Below are 21,378 nucleotides of genomic sequence, written 5' to 3'. Positions count from 1 at the left end.
ATCAATTTGAAGTAGCAATAGGCCAAAGTCGCTAACTCCCAACAGAAGCTTCAATTAGGATAAATCGAAAAAAAATATACTTTTCAAATGTTTTTCTATACTGTTGATATTTCCTTAGTTTCATAAATTGTTTTTGGATATTTTGACCAAATTTTATGATGATTGATACACTGAATCAATTTGAAGTAGCAACATGCCAAAGTCGCTAACTCGCAACCGAGGTTTCAATTTGGATAAATCGAAAAAAAATATACTTTTCAAATGTTTTTTTAGACTTTTGATATTTCCTTCGTGTCATAAATTGTTTGTGGATATTTTGCCCAAATTTTATGAAGATTGATACAGGGAATCAATTTGAAGTGGCAACAGGCCAAAGTCGCTAACTCGCAACCGAGATTTAATTTGGATAAATCGAAAAAAAAAATACTTTTCAAATGTTGTTTTAGACTTTTGATATTTCCTTAGTTTCATAAATGGTTTGTAGATATTTTGACCAAATTTTATGAAGATTGATACAGGGAATCTATTTGAAGTAGCAACAGGCCAAAGTAGCTAACCCGCAACCGAGGCTTCAATTTGGATAAATCGATAATAAAATACTTTTCAAATGTTTTTTTAGACTTTTGATATTAGTGATTGAGTCAGAGACTCAATTAAGTCATTGAGTGAGTTTTTGAGTCATTGAGTCAGCGAGTTAGTTTTGTAATGTTTTTGTGGATATTTTGACCTAATTTTAAGCCCATTGATACACGAAATTAATTTGAATTTGTAATAGGCCCAAGACTACCTCGCAACTCTCGACTCAACCGAGGCTTCAATTTGGCGAAATCGAAAAAAAGATACTTTTCAAACGTTTAGTTAGACTTGATATTTCGTTGTACATATTTAGATATATACTTGTGGAAATACATAGGAATATTGGTTATTAGTATATAGGTATATATATGTAGGTATATAGGCATATAAGCATATAGGTATATAGTTATATAGTTATATATGCATATAGGTATACATGTATATAGGAATATAGGGATACAGGTATATAGCTATATAGGTGTATCTGTATATATGTATATAGGTATATAGGTATAAAGGTATATAGGTACGTTGGTATATAGGTATATAGGTAAATAGGTACATAGGTATAGAGGAACATAAGCAAATATGTATATAGGTATATCGGTACATAGGTATATAGGTATATAGGTACATAGGTACATAGGTATATAGGTATAGCCGTACATAGGTACATACGTATACAGTTGTATAGCTATATAGGTATACAGTTATATAGCTATATATGTATTTAGGCTTATAGGTATATGGGCATATAGGTTTATAGGCATATAGGTGTATAGGCATATAGGTATATAGGCATATAGGTATATAGGGATATAGGCATATAGGTATATAGGGATATAGTGATAGAGTTATATAGGTATATAAGTATAAAGATATATAGGTATATAGGTCTGTAGGTATATATAGGTGTATAGGTATATAGGTATATATATATATATATAAGTGTATAAGTAAATAGTTACATAGGAATAGAGGTACATAAGCAAATATGAATATAGGTATATCTTATACTATATATATATATATATATATTATATATATTATTTTCATTGATTTTTAAAATGTAACACTGTGAATCATATTACTTATATTTAAAATTTATTTAAACATACCATGAAGAGTTATGCGATATATGTTACCTTTTTCCTTGGCTACGTTGGGTTGGTAAGTCAACAGCTGTAGGAAAAAATATGGTTTTTTTTGCTATAGCATGATTAACTGTTAGAATTAATACATCAAGGTTTGTTTTATTGTTAAATAAAGATTTTGGTAAATTCAAATGAATTTAATTGACATGTAGTGTACATTTAAAAAAATTGTAACAGTGCTAAAATATTGATGTTTGTACTTGTATATTAAAATTTCACAATATTTATGACCAAGTATTACATATAAATTATAAATTAATCAACTCTGTGTTCCGCGATTTTTGCGATATACAAAGCATGTCTTTTGGGAAAGAATTAAAAATTAATGGATTCTAGATTTATTCTTAGGCTTTAAAAATGTTTTTGTTTCACTTTTTTCCAGTTCATGAAAAAAATCATTTAAAAATTTGTGAACTCTAATTGAAGGTTAAACAAATTCTTTAAAGAAAAAGACATTCAAAAGTACAAAAAAATTAATTACCAAATAAATATAAATGAATAAAGCTACATAATAAGAATTAATTGAAAAATTGTCGACTATTCATAATTAATATTATCTTTTGTTCCTTATTTGGTACAGTAGAACAAAATAAGTTATGATTTTTACAACCACGAACATAAACACAATCATCAATGAGTTTGTCATATAATCTTCAGTCATATCCAATTCTTTGAGAAATTTTTTTGGCGTAACGTAATGACAATAGTCTTCAGAGACACAGGGCAAATTAGTTCTCGAATAGCCATATATCGCAACAACCAGACCTTCAAGGCAATGCCTAATATAAGATAATTTAAAAAATGGCCTTGACCACATTGGTGAGTCCCTCATTTGTATGAAGTATCCAGACATCATTACTGCTGGCATAATTGACAAAGGCCCAAAAACAACACCATTCTGAAAAATAAATTAAAAAATCAATTACTAGATAACACAATACATACAGTTGTTTATATTTAATTCATAAATCATGACAAATAAAGTTAGGTCATGTTGACAATTAACTAAAAAACAGCATATTATATGATAAATATATATTATATGAAAATAAAAAAATGTTACATCATGTATTACGACACTTTTAAGAAGCAAATAGCTATTTGGTACTTGTGAAATTAGAAGTTTTTAAAAAATATATGTAAGTTGGTATCACTTAAATATAAATTTAAAGATAGAATTTAATTTATTAAGTAAATATTTACTATCACTCTCATCGATGAGCCAAGTAGATATCCGATGCTTTGTGCTAACAGAGACACCATTGTACACATGAACAAAAATAAGAAGAACCTATACCATTCTCCAGGTTGTGCAGACATCCAATAAACAATTGTGCAATAAACCATTGCAGAGCTAACCTTAAAACAATAATCAATCCAATGTGCATATGTTTTGCATTTTTAACACACAGAAAAATTACCTGAATGGGAAAGTCTGCTAGTGTATTAGCTAAATAATATGCTTTTACAGAATACCAACTATTAAAATGCTCTCTCCTGATTATAGGAACTTCTTGTGGGACTATAATATGCAAATAAGTTTAACACGTAGTTATACAAACCATTAATTTTTATCACACACATGATATTATCATTGACTGAAGAGCAGCAAATGCCAAAAAAATAGCACTAAAAAACAGCAGGCTAAAATTATTAAAAACCCTTCCTGCATCATTGCCTATATTAAAATAAAAGATTCCAATTAAAACCCCAATAAACAGGTGTGTCAGCAATCTGCACAATATATGAAACTAAAAAAAATATATAATAATAATTAGTGAAAGAATTTAATTTTAATGTAACATAATTCTACCTTGTCTCTCATTAAAGTTAAAAATATTCTATGAACCAAAAGTAAAACTTGATCACAAAATGGTGCATTAAACTTTCTTGATTTCTCATGTTTTGCCACTATCATATCTTTTTTAGAGTTAGAAACAAAAATTGGAGATAAAGAAAAATTTTTACATTCACTTTCTTGACCTAAAAAAGCAAAGAATTAACTTTATATGAATTCTGAGTAAAGTCAGATGATAGTAAATTTCAATCAATTCTAACTAGAATAGTACACTGAAGATGTGTCTATTAATGTTTTTCTCCATGCATAGCTCTTCCCATTTTTTGAGCATTCAGTCAAAAATTCACCATGATTTCCATATTCACCTCCAATGACTTCCATCACTATAAAAATAAAACTTTAGTTGAAATCCAGTTATTAACTAAATGGCAGAACAAAAAGTTTACAAAAATCTGCAGGATTATGATATGCTGGACAATGAAGTCCTGTAAGTGAAAGGAAATTTGTCATAATTGAAGGGCTCCCTGAATAACAGCACCAACCACCAGCTAGACAGTAAAGGTAATCCACCATTTCAAAAATTACCGCAGAAGGTTGGTGTAGGGTGCATACAACAATCCTTCCATCCCTGGCAAGCTTTTTTAACAGTGATATACACTGCTTTGTCGAACTACTGTCTAAGCCGCTGAAAATTTTATGGGAAATTTTTACCAGGAAATATATTTCAATATTTTTAAACTCATACCTGGTGGGTTCATCAAAATAAAGAATTGGAGGGTTATCTAGCAATTCTAAAGCAATAGCAAGTCGCTTTCTTTGGCCTCCTGATAATTTCCCAGTCATTGTATTCACTGATCCCACAAGACCAAGTGCATCTAAAATTTTACAAACCTAAAAATCAATAGGTATATATTTGATTCATTAAACAAATTACAATTTAGTATAACTGAAATAATATCATGTTACCCTTATGTTTTTTAATTTTTTTGTGTAAGGATGTCCAAGTTTTAAATTGGCTGATAAATTCATAATCTCTCTGACGGACAGAAGAGGGTGAAGGTTGTCCTCCTGCATTATGTAACAGGAATTTTCTGAACTAACTTTAATCTCACACTCATTTATCATCACTTGGCCAGTGTAGCCATGTTTTCTAAATTTAACCATTTATATAAATTATAATATACAAACTGTACTTTTTACTAATTACCTGTATCCAGCAATTATATCTAATAATGTTGATTTCCCAGAGCCAGAGGGGCCCATTATAGCAGAAAACTCTCCTGCCTTGAAATGCCCACTGACCCCATGAAGGATTTCTTTTTTTTCTAAATGAGAATAACATTATCAACAAATTATATGCATTTTTTCATGATTTGTTTTAGTTAGCAATGTAACCTTTTTATCACCTCTGTGTGAAGATTCCCAAAAGGAATCTTAAACAGGTTTATCTATAAATTAAATTAATAGTAAACATTAAGACTGACAGTAGGAATATTTCGGCTAATTGTTGGGAAAGCGTATTGCGTAAGATTGGGCAATCGTAAGTGGCCTGGAATTTCGGGAGCCGACCCCGTCTTTTTCGAAAACTCCAGACGCAGCTAAACAAAGCTGGCGAAATGGTAGCAGCTGGATGTTTTCGATTGAGAAATGTGGGTCGACCCTGGGCAATCGCCCTAGAAAAATTTACTGTTATGCTGACAAGTGGCCTTATTGCTCAACCCCCAGGATTAGCTAATGCCCGGACTCATCCGGAATAGCCTAATGACTTGGGGATAACAAGGGCAGTCGGGTAACCAGGAAGCATAGCATTTCCTAAGCGTAACTGTTCCCCACCTCCTCTCCGGATTGATTGATAAAAAGACAATCGGAAAGTCCGCAGTGAGTCAGTCAGAGAGGCCAGTAGAGTTAGACAGAGAGTCCAGTCAGTGCAGTTGAGTTGAGTCAGTCAGAGAGTCCCGTGGAGGCGACGAGGAGTTGAAAAGAGAGGCGGTCAGCGTAGAGCCTCGGTCGGGGCGGTCCCTGCGGGCCGTAGGAATAACCGAGGAGGAGCCGAAGTCAAAGAGGAGCGGGCACGGATAGGATCAGGAATTGGTCCGACGTTGGCCGAGAGTCGTCGAGGAGACGACCAGAATTCGGCAAGAAGTTCACCAGGAAGAGCCGAGTAGAAGAGGAGCCGGCCAGGATCCGGCGAGACGTGCGCACGGAGGAGGCAAAGAGTCGTCATGAAGACGACGGCGAAAATTCGCCCAAAGAAGCCGAAGTCGGCCAAGAGTTGGGCCCGGAGTAGGCCAAGAGTCGTCAGGAAGACAATGGCGAGAAGTTCGCGTCGAGGAGCCAAAGTCGGCCAGGAGACGACGAGGAGATGACGAGAAGCCGAAGTCGGCCAGGAAACGAGGAGACGACGAGGAGACGACGAGGAGCCGAAGTCGGCCAGGAAACGAGGAGGGGACGAAGCCGGCCAGGAATTGGCCGAAGAGCAGTCGATAGGGAAGTCGAGGGAGACGTCGAGAGAAAAGTCTAAAGAGCAGTCTGAGGGCAGGAGACTAGTGGGCCGTCAGAGAGGACGACGAGTGAGTGAGGCAGTCCGAGTCAGAAAGGTGAACGAAGTCAGCATAGTTCGTAGAATCTGTCCACCTAACAGACCAGATCGATGCATACATCCAGTTCTGTAAGTGCAAGATTTGTTAATCAGTTGTCGGGAGATTTGTGAACGGGGGGGAGGCGATTTCGGTCTGTGGCCTAATCTAAAATAATACGACTACAATAATTAAGCACCTAGTAATAAGGATTTGCTAATGGGAATAAGAGCGTTGTTTTGAATATAGAAATTCAGTTTATAAGTTTTGTTTACTAATTGCATAATAGTGTAGTAAGAGAGTTGTCGTTAATTTATATTTATCTGGAAATTGTTCTGACAGAATACAGGGTACTGAATACCCTATTAGTTCTATCTTCTTCCAACCCTATCCCTAAGGACTTAGATAGTAGACTAGTAGTTAGTAGAAAGTGGTAAGAGGGTTTTCACCCGTCAAGTCACGGGCAACCTGACTCATCATCCTTCGCCCTAAAAGAGCACCCTAGAGAGCGACAGCGTTCTCGACGTAGTTCAGACATCTTTTTGCTGAGATTTGCCACCAATTCTTCCGCGTTTTCTAGAAATGTTGATGGGGAAAACATCTCTCCTGGTAATCGTAATGGCTGTCCGTACACCATGTCAGCTGCACTACTGTTTGTATCAGCCCTAATGGCAGCTCTCAAACCTAGCAGAACTACAGGCAATTTCTGATACCAACGAGATGATGACGATAGGTGAGCCATAAGTGCTGCTTTAAAGTACGATGCCAGCGTTCAACTGCTCAGTTTTCCTGGGGGTGGTAAGCTGTGGTGCGGCACTGTTTGAATCCAAGGATCTATGCAAAATGCCCAAATAGCTCGGTCTCAAATTGCCTTCCTTGATCGGTAGTAATTTATACCAAATTTCGCAATCCAGGCAGAAAGTAATGCCTTGGCAACTGTTTCTGCTGTAATATCAGGTAATAGGCATGCCTCTGGCCATCTTGTGAAACGATCAATTTTCGTGAGGCAATAGCGCATACTCTCGGAAGGGGGCAACGGACCAACGGAGTCAATATGGATGTGCTCGAACTTATTCACTGTGTGGAAAGTATTAAGGGGTGCATGAATATGGCGGTGTACATTTGCGCGTTGACAATCTACACAATCTCTACTCCATTTGACTATGTCACAATTCATACTTGGCCAGAAGAACTTTTGTGCTGTGAGTTTACGTGTGCCTCTTACTCCGAGATGACTTAATCCAAGTTATGTAATCCGTTATAATAAAAGTCAAAAAAAAAACTTTATTTATAATAACGAATACAATTTTATACAACAAGTATACCGGCCAACAACTAGCATAACACTGCGTCTAGCATAAGACTAAGAGTAAGACTTAATAGAAGACTAACGGAAGACTGTCGGCCCTAGCGCCTGAGCCCTATTTATATGGAAGTGAAGTTTGCTGACTCAGATGCTGTGGATTCTGGAAGACGGTACCATAACTTGGATGTTGCAACATTGGTACCTTGGAGTGTAGACGAGCTTCTTAATACTCAACCAAACAGGAAAAACAACTGTACTACACTGAGTGAGACTGAAATGACTACCCTTTCTCAGGGAAGGTCTTTTAACATGGAACATGTTTTAGCCATCATCCCCCGGCTAAAAACGTCCGGAAAAAACGTTACGAAAAAAAAACTCGGGGGTCTGGGCGCAAGGTGCTCGGACATTAAATTCGTGACAACGTATCCTAATGCCTCTAAGCACGCTCAGCTTTAATCGGTTACTCTCGGCTCGAGCGTAACAGGACACCGATCGTAACGGGACAATGAGTCATACTTTTTTTTTAAGACGTTGCACGTCAAAAAAGCGTTACGGAAATGACGTTTGAAGCATGCGCATTGACGATACACAAATGACAAGGCGGGACTACGACACAGTTGTGTACGACTACGATAAAAGCTACGATCGACAGCTCGTTTATGTCGCATTGTCACGAGCTACGTCTCTCGACGGGTTATTCCTCACAAATAAGAATAAGGATCACAAGTTTTACAAGTTTTTATGCTCGCGGTAGAGTGAATATCGATTTGAAAACCGAGTTTGATCGTTTGGTAAATCATCGCCTTCACACAATTAGCGACGAGTGTAGAGACCTTCTAAACCGTGCAGGCCGCCCCGATGATCTATCATTACTTACTCTAAACGTCCAGAGATTGATGGCGCACAAAGAAGATTTAATCACCGATTTTATCTTGCCAGAAACTAAGATTTTGGCGTTAACCGAGACCTGGCTGAATAATGATGATGAGGTTGCGCTGAGAGGCTATCGATGTGTTACTCAGTTCAAATGTGAAGAAGTATGGCAGTAAGTGAAGAATGTGGGGATATTTGCGCTGTTGAAAGCACGATAAACGGACAACGAACATTGATTGTCACATTCTATGTTTCACCCAACAGCAACGTAAAAGACATTGAATTTTTCTTCTTAGCTAACTTATTAGTGTACGCACCAAAAGCATCAGAAATGTTTGAATTTATTGAAGAAAGAGGCTACGGAGAAATCCCAATTATTCTATCTGGCGATATCAACTTAGATATGAAGAAGAAAGAAAACCAACATTTAATCAGTTTCATGGAAAAGACATTCGGACTGCATCTCGTTTTACGTTTTACAATTGTTTCTTTCTTTATTCAAAAATACCTACATTAATTCTGTGCGGCTAAAACATGTTCCATTTTTCTGAATTTTAGCCGTCGGCTCAAAACAAAATCATTCGGGGGTTGAGACGGAAGGGCCGAGTTTTATTTTTCCTTTTACACACTCCCTGCGAGGAGCGCTTAGCTTCATTGTTTCCACCGGACCGCTATAAAGGCTATAAGGGCGATGACACACGGAGCGGTTTTGACCGAAGCGTTNTACTCGAGATCCCATCTAAATATAGATCAACTTAAATATTTATTTTTAAAACTATTTTTCAAAACTTCATAGAGAAAAGAAAACCGAACGAGACGTAGTGTGTTGATAACTGTGAGATTTCACTTTGTAGACAGTTCCATGGAATGTTCATCAAAGAAAAAAAAAGTATTCCTTGGGGGAATGGTCTGTAAGGCTGTAACTAATACACGAAGTTACATACAGTTACAGAACAATATATTTATTAAACAGGACTTGTTATACAAACTGCAAAATAACACCTTGCGGCGTTCAATGCTTATATGCACTTCTGTTGGATACATTTAATAACTGAGAGAAAACAAAACCGCTTCGGCCAAAACGCACATCATACCGCTGCATGTGTCACAACCTAGCAAAACCGCTCCATGTGTCAGCGCCCTAAAGTTATATTTGATGAAAGCGGAGGAAAAATGTACAATAAAAATGATCTTATAGCCACGTCAGTACAGGAGGCTACAAGCTAGATATCCCAACTAATCTATGAGCTTAGGTTGTCTCAACAAAAGACAACTTATGGCATAGACGTCTAGGACACTTAAACAGAAAGAGTATGTTTATGTTACAAGAATGACCCATGGTGTTGATAAACTCACGGTACGAGATGATCCGTGTGAGGTATGTATCAAAGGGAAGCATGTCAGATTACCATTCAAAAGAATTAAATTTAGAGCACAGAAACCCTTAGAGTTAGTGCATACCGACCTATGCAGCCCAATGGGACCAAATCCATAGGAGGCAACAGATACTTTTTTATCCTTATTGATGATTAGTCAAGATACACAATGGTATATTTTTTGAAAAGCAAAGATGAAGTTACACAAGTTTTTAAAGAATACTGTGCACTGGTAGAGAATGAGATGAATCTTCATATTACAACATTATGGATAATGGAATGGAGTACATTAACCAAAACATGGAAAAGTTTCTTCGAGAAATGGGAATTAAACACCAAAGGACTGTAAGATACACTCCACAGGAAAATGGTATGGCAGAGAGGGTGAATAGAGTAATAGTTGATAAGGCAAGGTGCTTGCTTCAAGATGTTGGCCTGCCCAAAGCATATAGGGCTGAAGCAGTCGCAACTCCAGTTTATTTAAATAACAGAAGTTCTACAAAGTCTTTGACAAATAAGACACCATATGAGGCATGGTACTCAAGAAAGCCTAACTTAAGTTTTTGAAAATATTTGGGTGTGAGGCCATGGTACAAGTTCCAAAGGAAAGAAGAAGGAATTCACTCAGAAAAAGTGATTTTTGTCAGCTAGTGCCAAAATACTAAAGGCTAGACTAATAGATCCTGTGACAAAAAACGTAACTATTAGTAGAGTTGTAACATTTCTGGAAGACAAAATGGTAAATAACAGTGTTCCGCAGAATATCAATGACATTTATAATTCTCCGAACATTTGCAATAACCATGAGGAAGAGATTATCAATGATGACGAGCAGGAAATAAGCCACAATAATGAAAATGAAGAATTTCACGGAATTGAAAACTATAACCAGGAACAAAAGGAAGAATTGGAGAGCAACCAGGAACAAGTGCGACAGATGGAAAGAACCCCAAAGCCTAAATTGTATCCAGATTTTGTGTATTCCTTTAAGAAAACGACGACTCTTCAACGGTGATGGAAGCCAGGCAGAGCCCACAAGCATCCAAATGGGAGGCAGCGATGTCAGAAGAGCTAAATTCATTTGTCGATTATGATACGTTCGAATGGGCTTATTTCCCAAAGGGCAAAACTGCGTTAAAGACAAAGTGGGTGTTAAAGTTAAAAAAATCAACCACAGAAAAAGCAAAGTACAAGGCAAGGCTCGTGGTGAAAGGATGCAGCCAAAGACAGGGGATTTACTACAAAGAGACATTTTCTCCTGTAGTAAAGTATTCCTCACTGAGATTTCTCTTCGCTCTAGCAACAAAGAAAGACATGAATAGTACCCACATGAATATCAAAACCGAGTACCTGCAAGGACAAATAGATAAAGAGATATATGTTATTCCACCAGAGGAAATGAAGAATAAACCAAAAAGAAAAGTGTGGCTCCTGAAAAGAGCAATGTATGGCCTTAAACAGAGTGGCAGTTGTTGGAACCAATGACTTCACTCTGTGATGACTGGATTGGGATACTGATGACTGGATTATTTCAATGTCATTCCCAATGGTATGATTATAATTGCTATATATCTTCTTAATCTTTTCGAATCAATGCAACTCAAAAATTGGAAAATGAATTCTTTATGATGAATTTGGGTGAAGTTAAAGACAGCCTTCGTATGAATATTACTCGGATAGAAAACAGGGGAAGTTGTGGATTAATCAGACTACATATATCAAGAAGATAATTGAAAAATTTGGTATGTCAGATGCTAACCCCGAGTCGACACCAATGGAACCAGGTATCATCCTATGAGAACTCCTGAAAAGTGATGTTAACAGTGCTAAGTGCCCTACCAGCAAGCTATTGGAAGCCTTTTATATGTTTCACAAAATTCTAGACCAGACATTGCTTTCGTTGTCAATAGTTTAAGTCAATTCAATAATCCACTCAAGTGTCATTGGCATGCAGTTAAGAGAGTACTTCGATACCTCAAGGGAACAAGTGATCTAAAGTTAAAATTTAGTAAAAATGAAAATTGTAACTTGTTATGTTTTAGTGATGCCGATTGGGGCAACAAATCATTATGTGTAATGATAGACACCCTGTCAGTGGAAGTAGTTTCAAATTTATGGGAGGCTTAATCTCATGGGGTAGTAAAAAACAAAGAACAGGAGCATTAAGTACTGTAGAAGCTGAATATGTGGCTCTTAGTTGTACAGTTCAGGAAGCCATGTGGCTTAGTGTCTTATTTTAAGAACTAGCAAATGAGACTATGCCTACCACTGTCTTTTGTGATAATATGGGTGCAATACATTTAGCCCAAAATAATGTAACCAGTCAAAGATCAAAACTCATTGACATGAGATACCATTTTATAAGGGAAAGTGTCCAAGGCAAATTAATTAAGGTAAATTATTTACCAACAGAACAAATGCTTTCTGATATTCTGACCAAGCCTCTAAATAGAGAGAAACATGTTCATTTTGTTAAAATGTTGGGATTAGTTTAAGTATTATCCTGACTTGTACTTAATTGTCAAGACAATTTAAGGGGAGGTGTTAGAAATGTAAATTATTTTAAACTTTTTGTAACCTCTGTTATTAGTTAGTCCTGTAAGTTAGTGCGATTCAATACAGTGTTATTTGTGTGTCTCGTGCTTATTTTCATTCCAAATCCCAACAGTTTTTTAATTTTATTTTTTATTTTTATTACTCCTAAAATAATTTCATGAATAAATCTAATCAGAGTGATATATTTTGAAATATTGTCTTGACATTTTAACTATATAAATAAAGCATATAGTACAATTACTAAATGAACTGAACAGAAGAATTGATGAAATAGTTAGATTGTTTCTTATTGTTTGCTTTGTTGCTTCTTTCCATCCATATCATACATTCATTCCCATATATGAAGTCTATTAACTTCTGGGATTTCTTCATGGGGTCTTCAGAGTCCTTTCAGAACCTGTAATTTATTTCTTAGAATAACACTATTGTTAATTTTTTATTAATTGCGGCTAATTACATAATGAATGATGAAGCACGTTTGTATTTTATAAGGCATTAAAACTACCAGACTTGCCAACAATTATTGCTTTCATAATTTCAAAAAATACAATGTGGTTCAAAAAGATTTATGTGCACTGTTAAATTTATGCACATTTACACATGCAAATTATATATATTGTAAAATCCATATGCTTTGACGAATAGAGAGAGTAGGGATGGCATTGGGAATAGTACTCGAGCTGGGTAACCAGCCGACTTTGCCCTGGATCCTCATGGCTGTACTCTTAAGGGGCGATCTCTAATCCACCATACCGTTTCCAAGCTAGTTCTTGGAACTTAAATCGATATATGCCCATTTCACTACATCTTCACAGAAGGGTCTAAGGCAGGTGAAGGTGTGGTGTATGCCCAGTTCATGGTCGCTCTGTAACATCTAGTTCTTTAAGGTCTAGATAGGAACAAGTCTAGCATATAGTGCAGGCAGATAACTTTGACAAGTTTTATTTTACAGAAAGTTATACCAGCATTTTTTTTAAATTTTTTATTTAAATGAAATTTGTTATCACCATTTATTGGGTTTTTCTAAGGAGTGTTAAAGTTTTAAGCAGTGTGTCTCTTGAGTTAGTTCCTCGAGAAGTTGGTACACAATTACATGAAGTTACTGATCTTAATTTTACTTTAAGCATTTAACCTTCAACAAGAAGCAAGCTAATATAATAAGGTTGTTTCTAGTAGAATACTCATCAGTAGTCGTGCATAAAAAAAAAAACTCTGAAATATTGGTAAGTTAGCAAATGTAGAACTTCATGAGTGAAAACCTTTTGATTTGGCGTGATAACTTTTCTAAAAATTGTATGTAAGGAATTTAATAATAATTTCAAAAACATTGGCTAAAGCAGATTGTATATAAATTGGTCTATAATTACAAATGTTCCTTATAAATTATATAACTACCTTTAAATATGTAAGGGAAAATTTCAGTAGATAGGGATGTACTAAAAAAAAAAAAGAAACTAAAATAGGAGCAATAACAAGTTTATAATATTTTACTAAACATTTCATCCGGTTCATCAGCACCTTTATTTACCTTTTGTACTTCTCCAAGAGTAACAATCATTATTGTCATTAAAGGACCAACACAGAAACTAAAAGCAAACATACTAAACCTATGTGTTAGGTCAGCAGACTATGGAGACATATGTAGACTCAAAGCAGCAGAAACAAGCCTATGCAGATATTACCAGGAAGAAGAAGATGAAACAGCAAAACATGTCTGTCGATGCTGAGGGCTAAGCAGGCTGATCCTACTGCTTTGAGATGAAAAGCCAACCCAGAAGGATACACTACACCTTAACCAATCTTTGGAATCTGATAAAATGCCTTAGGCTATTTTGAACATAGTTCATATAATAATCTAGATTGTATAATATTACAATCTAAAGGATAGGGATTTTATCCATAAAAGTAAACGTACACGTTAGTCAGAAACACTATATTTCTTATAACATAGTACAAGTAAAAAATCAATTCAGAGTATTAATTATAACTCATTCTTGATTGACGTCGACATTCTTCGTTTGCAAATTTTTAAAAGAAGCGACTGGGACGTAGGTGACCAAAGTGTACAACTTGTTCGGCGAGTCTTCGTCGTCGTTCCTCCTCCTGGCGAGCCTCACTCGCAGTCTGTACGGCACGTTTCGAACGCCTTTCCTCCATACTTCTTTGTTCAAATGGGTGTCTATGCGGACATCCGGAGTGCCCATATGCTTTTTGGCGAACTCTCGGATAGCTTTGATGGCCCTCGGCGCTCTCTTTTTGAATCCAATGCCGAAAAGCCTCTTGTGAAGATTTATTGTGTACTCACGTGTCGCCACTTCGTTGATCATCGACTTGGACTTGCGGTTCCCTTTTGACTTCGACATTTCTTCCTTTAAACGTTACCGATACTTAATCCACTTTACTCAAGAGTAAAACAAGTGAAATGCGTTTAAGGCTAGCATTAAAAACTATTAGCAATTATGAAAAACAGCAACCACTGCCAATAATATCACCGGTTCTAAAAACAAAAATCGGTACCTGGCCTAGCTTCAAAAAATGGCATAACTTAAAACTTTTAATTTTCCCAAAAAGATATTATACATTTTATAATAGGTTTAATCAAACAATCAGGCATTCATTTTTGTAAATAAAAATAATTTGCTAACTACACTAATATTGATAAGTTGCGTGGAAACTGTCAGCTGTTATTGTCATTTGAATTTTAGAGTACACGTTTCGCTTATTATTATTTTCTTATTTTTACTTATTTGAGTTCGTTTTCTTTCCTATATTAATTATTACAAGGATGTTAGTTCCTTTTGGATTTATTTTTCAGAAATCATTAAAAATGCTTCTTGTCGCGTTATATTTTGACGCATAACTTTGTAAAATGGCCGACATTGAAGGTCAAATGATGCTTTCGTCGCTTTTGAGGCCCTACAGGTTGTGTACTTTACATAGCACTTTTTCTTCTTTCTTTCTTTCATGCTTTCAGGCGTGAAGTTTCCACCTTTTTTGCAAGCAATCCGATATTTCATCAGACTAACATGACCTTGTTCCTATTCTCTTTTTCTTCTCTCTTTCACTTTTCTTTCATGTCAACCTCTCTCCTTTATTTATATTCAACTGTTAATATGATACAAATTGTGTTTATTAATTATTATTTCTTGCATAAATTTTGCAACTTTTTTATTTTATATTTTTGTACTTAGTGTAAAAGGGCCAAAAAAATCTCATTAAGGACTGTCGCATCTTAGAAAAGCAATAGCTTTATGATATAATTGAGGTCCGGCGGTTGGCCCAATTAATCGCAAATCTCCTGTGTGAAAAATGGATAATTAAGAAAAGTGGCTAAATGTACATTTCATGACATTTACAAACTTTGATGTACGAAGTATTTGTTACTGCCGCCGTCGCTTCTAGCAATTTAAAGGAGCAATATAATAATATGCAATAAAGGAACTAAAGAGAACGAAAAAGAACTAAACCAATTTATTAAAGATTCTTCTTCGAAAAATACTTCGAACGAAGGTTTAGGAAGACCAACTTTTATCTCGTTTTTAAGAACGTTTCTTGCGCCGATTATATCACAAAGGTCAATTGGCAATTCTATCCCTACTAGTTGCCACTTACACTGCTACAATTATGTTTCCTCATGTGACATCCAGAAGTCATGACACCTTTAACATTTGGCAAACTGTAACCAAAATGTGGAAATGGTACAAATTACTGAAAAGTCTATTATTTAGGAATTGCAGAGTAATCCTCATTTATTTAAAATAAAACAGTACACGCTTATAATGTCCTGTTATTGAACTTTAAGCATTGGGGAATATAGTAAATTTAATTGGCGTGTTTCGTGAATGGTAAATATTATTTGTTTAAAGTGTTAAACTTATAATAATTTGGATCTCGGTATAGTCTGGATGAAAAAAATTCAAATGTTACTGCAAAACTTTCGATCAATTTTAAGGTCAACATCAGGGCAAATATGGTTGTTGATGGTGAATGTTGAAACTAAGTCGGTCTTCAAAGAAATTGTCGGTCTTCAATGAAATTTGAAATCTTCTATTAAAAACTTACAGATTACACTGAGATCCAGATTATTCGTGAATATGTACTTTTATTAAACTAACATTTTAGAGTTGGTTTATATCAGACATCATTATATACAGCGACTACATTGGGACTTGGATGCCATAATCATTAGCAATTTTTTATTACACGTTCAAACATTTGGTTTTGAAAAACCAAAAAGTAGTGAGGCTGTGGATACACCTCCAAAACAAGCCATATTAGAATTATATAGGAAATTTGCAAGATAGGCTTGCTACCTTTTACTGGGTGTCCTATTTAGATAGCCCGGCAGAATATCTCTTGAACAGATAACGTTATCGAACAACCAAAAAATACATATTTACTACGTTTTTTTAAACTAGTTTAAATGTTTACCTCTTATTTTAATTTTAGTCTTTAGAGCCAGTACAACTTTAAAATTTTAAATGAGAACAAACACGTTTTTACCCGCTGTTTTAAAGGATTTTTATAGTGAAAACGATGACGCAATTATATTTTAAATTGATCAAAGAATAACAGCAGAAAGACAGAATATGAACTACTTGTTGATAACATGGATACTTGATTCGCGGTTTCCTGTGTCCACGTTTGAAAATACCATTGAGAATACCATTTGTGGTGAAATTGTATTTATCAGTCCACAGGATGTATGTGAGAATGTATTCTTCTTTACCCAAATCAACATCTCTGAAAGGTACATTAACCGTCTATCAAAATGTGTGTCCCGAAGCCCCTGGACAAGATGTATATTTTATGTTCAAAGGACATCTCTAATCTTGCTCTTTGAAAAACCCTTTCAGTCTTTCGAAGGGAGGAGTGTGGATTTTTGAGAATACAACACAACAAATTGTTTAGTTCTTCATTAAAATGATGTGGCCAATTCCTTGAGAAGCAGCCCCCCCCTCCCCAGCGGATCTACATTTCCTCATATTGTACTCAACACGAATAAGCGATTTGTCGTTCACTCAGGAGCAGTTGGGAAATTTTTGAGAGTACAACTCAACCGCACAAGCAATCCTGCCACTCCAATGAAAGTACTGTACATATCAACCCGATCTTGACGAGAAAAACGCACCCTTCCATTCATTACAGCGCATGCACATCCCAAAAAGCGGCTCTGGTTATACTAATGTATTTCCTTCAGGAATGGTTTTCGCTGAACGATGCTGTTCCCGTTTCGTCTTGAGTTCCGAGGGGTCGCTAGATGTCCTTCGGAAGTACGCTACTTCATGTACAACAGAAAAATATAAAAGAAATAAAGACACAAAACATTACCTTTTTAAAAAATTCAATTAAAAAACGTGCGTAAATAAACATAACTCCAAGAAAATCACAAAACAGCAAATCAGCAAATAAAAATACTTACAAATAAAAACGAAATTAATATATTTCTTTTCACATGTACCATAACTTTGTTATTCTTTAATCAACTGAAAATCTGATTGCGATATCGTTTTTAGTGGACAAAACTCCTTTAAAATGGCGGGTAGAAAAGTATATTTTCTTATTTACAATTTCAAAGTTGTACTGGCTCTGAAGTATCGTGACAATAAATAATTTAAGAAGTTAGTAAAAATTTGAAACTAGATTAAAAAATATTAAAAACGTGTTTTTTGATAATGTTATCTTCATCAAGAGAAATTCAGCCTGGTCATCTAAAAAGGGCACCCTGTATATTATTTATAAAACACGAGAATGATGTACAATACCCATATAATTATTGTTTAGGGATTGAACTAAGGATGCGACGTCAATTAAGTAAGACGTTAATTTCCGCTGAATTAATAAAAGATTTTTTTTAAATAGATTTTTTTCTTTTTCGTTAATATAAGTAACATATCTAGGAAAATTAATACTGACAGTCGGAATCTAGTCATTACGCATAAATCATCATTTTGTAAAATATTTGGAAGTCTGATATTGAGAAAGAGCTTAATTTTGAAATTGGTTTAAAAAAATTAGATAGCAACTTCGAAATCACTGAAAAGTTCAATTACACATAAATAACTAAACTAATCCTGTAATAGTAGTAACAACGCAAGGGTGCAGTATATTAAAACAAATCCGCACAAATATGGCCAGCGTTTTTAAACGTATCAAACCGAACGAAACCCTTTTAAATTTGAATGTGGGCTGTAACAGCTTCCTTCTCGTTTAATCTGCTCAGTTAGGACGTGACCTAGTATGTAGTTAAACGACGAGTTGTACCACTTAAATATTAAATTTCATAAATCTTTCAATTTTTAAAACCTCAACATTTATGAAATCTTAATGACGATTTTGATGTACTAGAACTAACAAATTTTTAAGGATGGTTTATTTGTACATTGATTTTGTAGAATTTTTTTAAAAATAAATGCGTGTATGTGTGGTTTCTCGAGAGTTGACATTGTGTTGCGAGAATGGAGTGGATTCAACCCAGCCCTGAGGAATATCGAGTACTCTGGGGACTGAATGAAACCAGACTTTTATGTATGTATCGGGTGTTGTATTTATGTTAACATATTGGAATGAATGTTATTTATTAGTAAATGATTATTCGGAAATCGTGAGATGTGGTCTGGTGTGTCGTAGGTTTCAGAAAAACGTCAGATCTTTATTGGAATCATCTTCAGAGTCTGGGATTTACAAACGTTGTTTAAATATAACAAATACACGTAGGATTTGGAAAAAAGTGAATTTATACAATTCAAAAAAAAAATTTTTATATTCAGTCAAAGTATTTCTACTCACTCAAAGCGTTTGTTTTCTGCGTATGTGTGCCATTCTTGCGTTTCGTGTTGAGAGTGCCAGTGAGATATTGCTCTTTTATGTTTATATACGTTGGATTTTGAAGGGGTGGCAATGGAAGTCGGTATAGAAAGACATTTGAGGCGAAAAGAGGCGACGATAGGAAAGAAGGTTGGTATTGGTTCGGCCAGATTATCCTTTCAGGATAGACGGGGATAATTAAGAAAATAACGCTAAATTGTTGAAAAATTAGACTATGTAAAATTCTTTGATGTGTGGAATGTGATGATTGTCTTATATGTTATATTATACGTTTTCTGTGATGTGATGATATATGTATGTTATCGACATTGAATTTGATTAATGATATTGGCGTAGCTGCGACTGAGTTTACAAGTGTCTGTTCTGTATTTGATACTGTGTTAATCTCTGTTGATGTAAACCATTTCTAAAAAGGTACGTTAATGTTCTGTGTGTAATATTTTTGGATTGTTGAATCGAAATTGTGTTTGTGTTGTGAGCGAATGCTGTAGAATTTTGCTTGGGTTTTTTGAAATCATAAAACTTGCTTACAACTAATTAAGACATAGCTTAACTATTAGTATATTGGGTTGTCCGGAAAATAATGCAGGATTTTAAGTTTTCATTAAAAAAAATCTATATAAAATATTCTGTTTACGTTTACAGGATTACTCATNGAAATTATTTTGATTAAAGAACATTGCTTTAAAGTAACTAGTTTCTTTTTTTTTGTTTAATACCAAAATCCTGCATTATTTTCCGGACAACCCAATACTAATAGAGAGCCCAATTATAGAAAAACTATTGAGCGGGAATTAAATAGAAAATCTTTCATTTATCTTTAAACTTTACAATAATTAAAATTTGTTTCGACCATATTGAATTTATGAGTTTAGCTTAGTAGACATATTTTTAATCTTTTGGGGTACAGTTGTTTTTATTATGTAATCAGACTACTTCATAACCGACATGACCATTGATATCCATTATCCGATTCTCCGTTGAAGAATACAAATCTTTATCCAACCACTTCTTATAGATTTTATAAAAATAATTTGATTTGACGCTATGATGCGCAATATTTCTTTTTAACAGTAAGTTATTTAACATACAAGATGCAAATAATAACATGTGGTTTAATATCCTGTCAATCTCATGCTGACGAATAAAATTAGCTTTTAGGGGTTGTAACCCTATATTATTATATGTGATAATTCTTAAATCGTACTCAAAAAAATTGAAGAAAGTTTAAACTAATGAAAGAGTTCGACTATCCTGTACTATAAACGTTGTGTATGATCAGATATTAAAGTTGAGAGAATCGTGTGATATATTTGCAAAAAAAAATTTTTTTAAAGTGTACACAACAAAACTCCTTGAGTAGTTATTTAACAGTTAGTTATTTAACATACCAGATGCAAATATGGGGTAGCATTGAATGTCCCATGGAAAGTCAGCGAGATAATGGTTGTAAATATTTGCATAGTTTTTCAAGAGAACACCTTCCATATTGTTAGTATACAATACATATGAATAGTGATCTCTTAAAAATATGTTTACACTGGTGTTATTTATTTAGGCAGAAATCAGTAATTGCGTATAAATATTATTTAATGTTACGTCTTTGACGGAACTGTTTTATAAAACATTTGACAGAGAGCTTGCTGATGTTGTGTTTTAATAATTGTCAGTATGTACTTTTATGATGACTTATAATTTAGCAATAAAACCTTTTTCCGCTTTCAGTAGTGGAATAATAGTGCAATTATTTAACGAGTATCATTCCCGAGATTGAACACACACATATATATATATACGTGGCATGTTATAAGATAGAAAATAAAAGCCGGGCTACTCACTCCTATCAAAAACGTTGAAACTAGAATAAGGGACGGAATACGTTATGTCCGAGAACGTTACGTCCGGCACTGGATTCTCCAGATTCTGCATTTCCGTCGGTGCTGCGGACCTCATCCCGCGCGATGACACTTCTGATAGAAGTTTGCAATGCACGACTCAAAAAGCCTGTTGTTCAATCCCCTCTTCGTCCTCATCAGAGCCAATCCCTCCTCAAAGATACATTTGTGCCTAATGAAATAGGACGAAAACCTGTACATATATTCTGAACTAGAAAAAATCAAGCTGAGTTTACCATTTTTCTCATTCGATTCTTCAATTTTAATTGTTGAAAGTGTTTATTTTTCAACAATATTTTAAACAAACATATCAAGATCGTAAATGACAGATTCGTTGCTTAAAAATACTTTTTCTTTGTCAGGTTAAGCCGGATTAACCAGTTGTATCAACATGACAGAATGTCGGCATTTTACAAATCAAGTCCCATACTTATAACTTT

General features: G+C 34.8%; 2 protein-coding genes across 2 annotated transcripts; both read right to left on the bottom strand.

Moving 5' to 3' along the window:
- Positions 1-1,923: 1,923 nt before the first annotated feature.
- On the bottom strand, positions 1,924-21,021 carry LOC106672532 (ATP-binding cassette sub-family G member 1-like). Its single transcript, XM_014404055.2, has 11 exons — positions 20,882-21,021; positions 4,736-4,853; positions 4,495-4,678; positions 4,274-4,419; positions 3,975-4,213; positions 3,789-3,911; positions 3,544-3,713; positions 3,313-3,481; positions 3,152-3,252; positions 2,934-3,089; positions 1,924-2,628 (listed from the first exon to the last, which is right to left on the bottom strand). Exons 1-11 carry the CDS (start codon positions 20,994-20,996, stop codon positions 2,284-2,286), a joined length of 1,866 nt encoding a protein of 621 aa, XP_014259541.1. The 5' UTR covers positions 20,997-21,021; the 3' UTR covers positions 1,924-2,283.
- On the bottom strand, positions 14,134-14,879 carry LOC106672534 (60S ribosomal protein L31-like). Its single transcript, XM_014404057.2, has one exon. The coding sequence runs from the start codon at positions 14,576-14,578 to the stop codon at positions 14,204-14,206; it is 375 nt and encodes a 124-aa protein (XP_014259543.1). The 5' UTR covers positions 14,579-14,879; the 3' UTR covers positions 14,134-14,203.
- Positions 21,022-21,378: the final 357 nt, after the last annotated feature.

This window comes from Cimex lectularius, unplaced genomic scaffold (genome assembly GCF_000648675.2).
Source record: "Cimex lectularius strain Harlan isolate CLEC.00 unplaced genomic scaffold, Clec_2.1 scaffold130, whole genome shotgun sequence".
NCBI lineage: Eukaryota > Metazoa > Arthropoda > Insecta > Hemiptera > Cimicidae > Cimex > Cimex lectularius.
The sequence above is the reverse complement of the archived record's forward strand: the minus strand, read 5'-3'. Positions and strand labels throughout refer to the sequence as shown.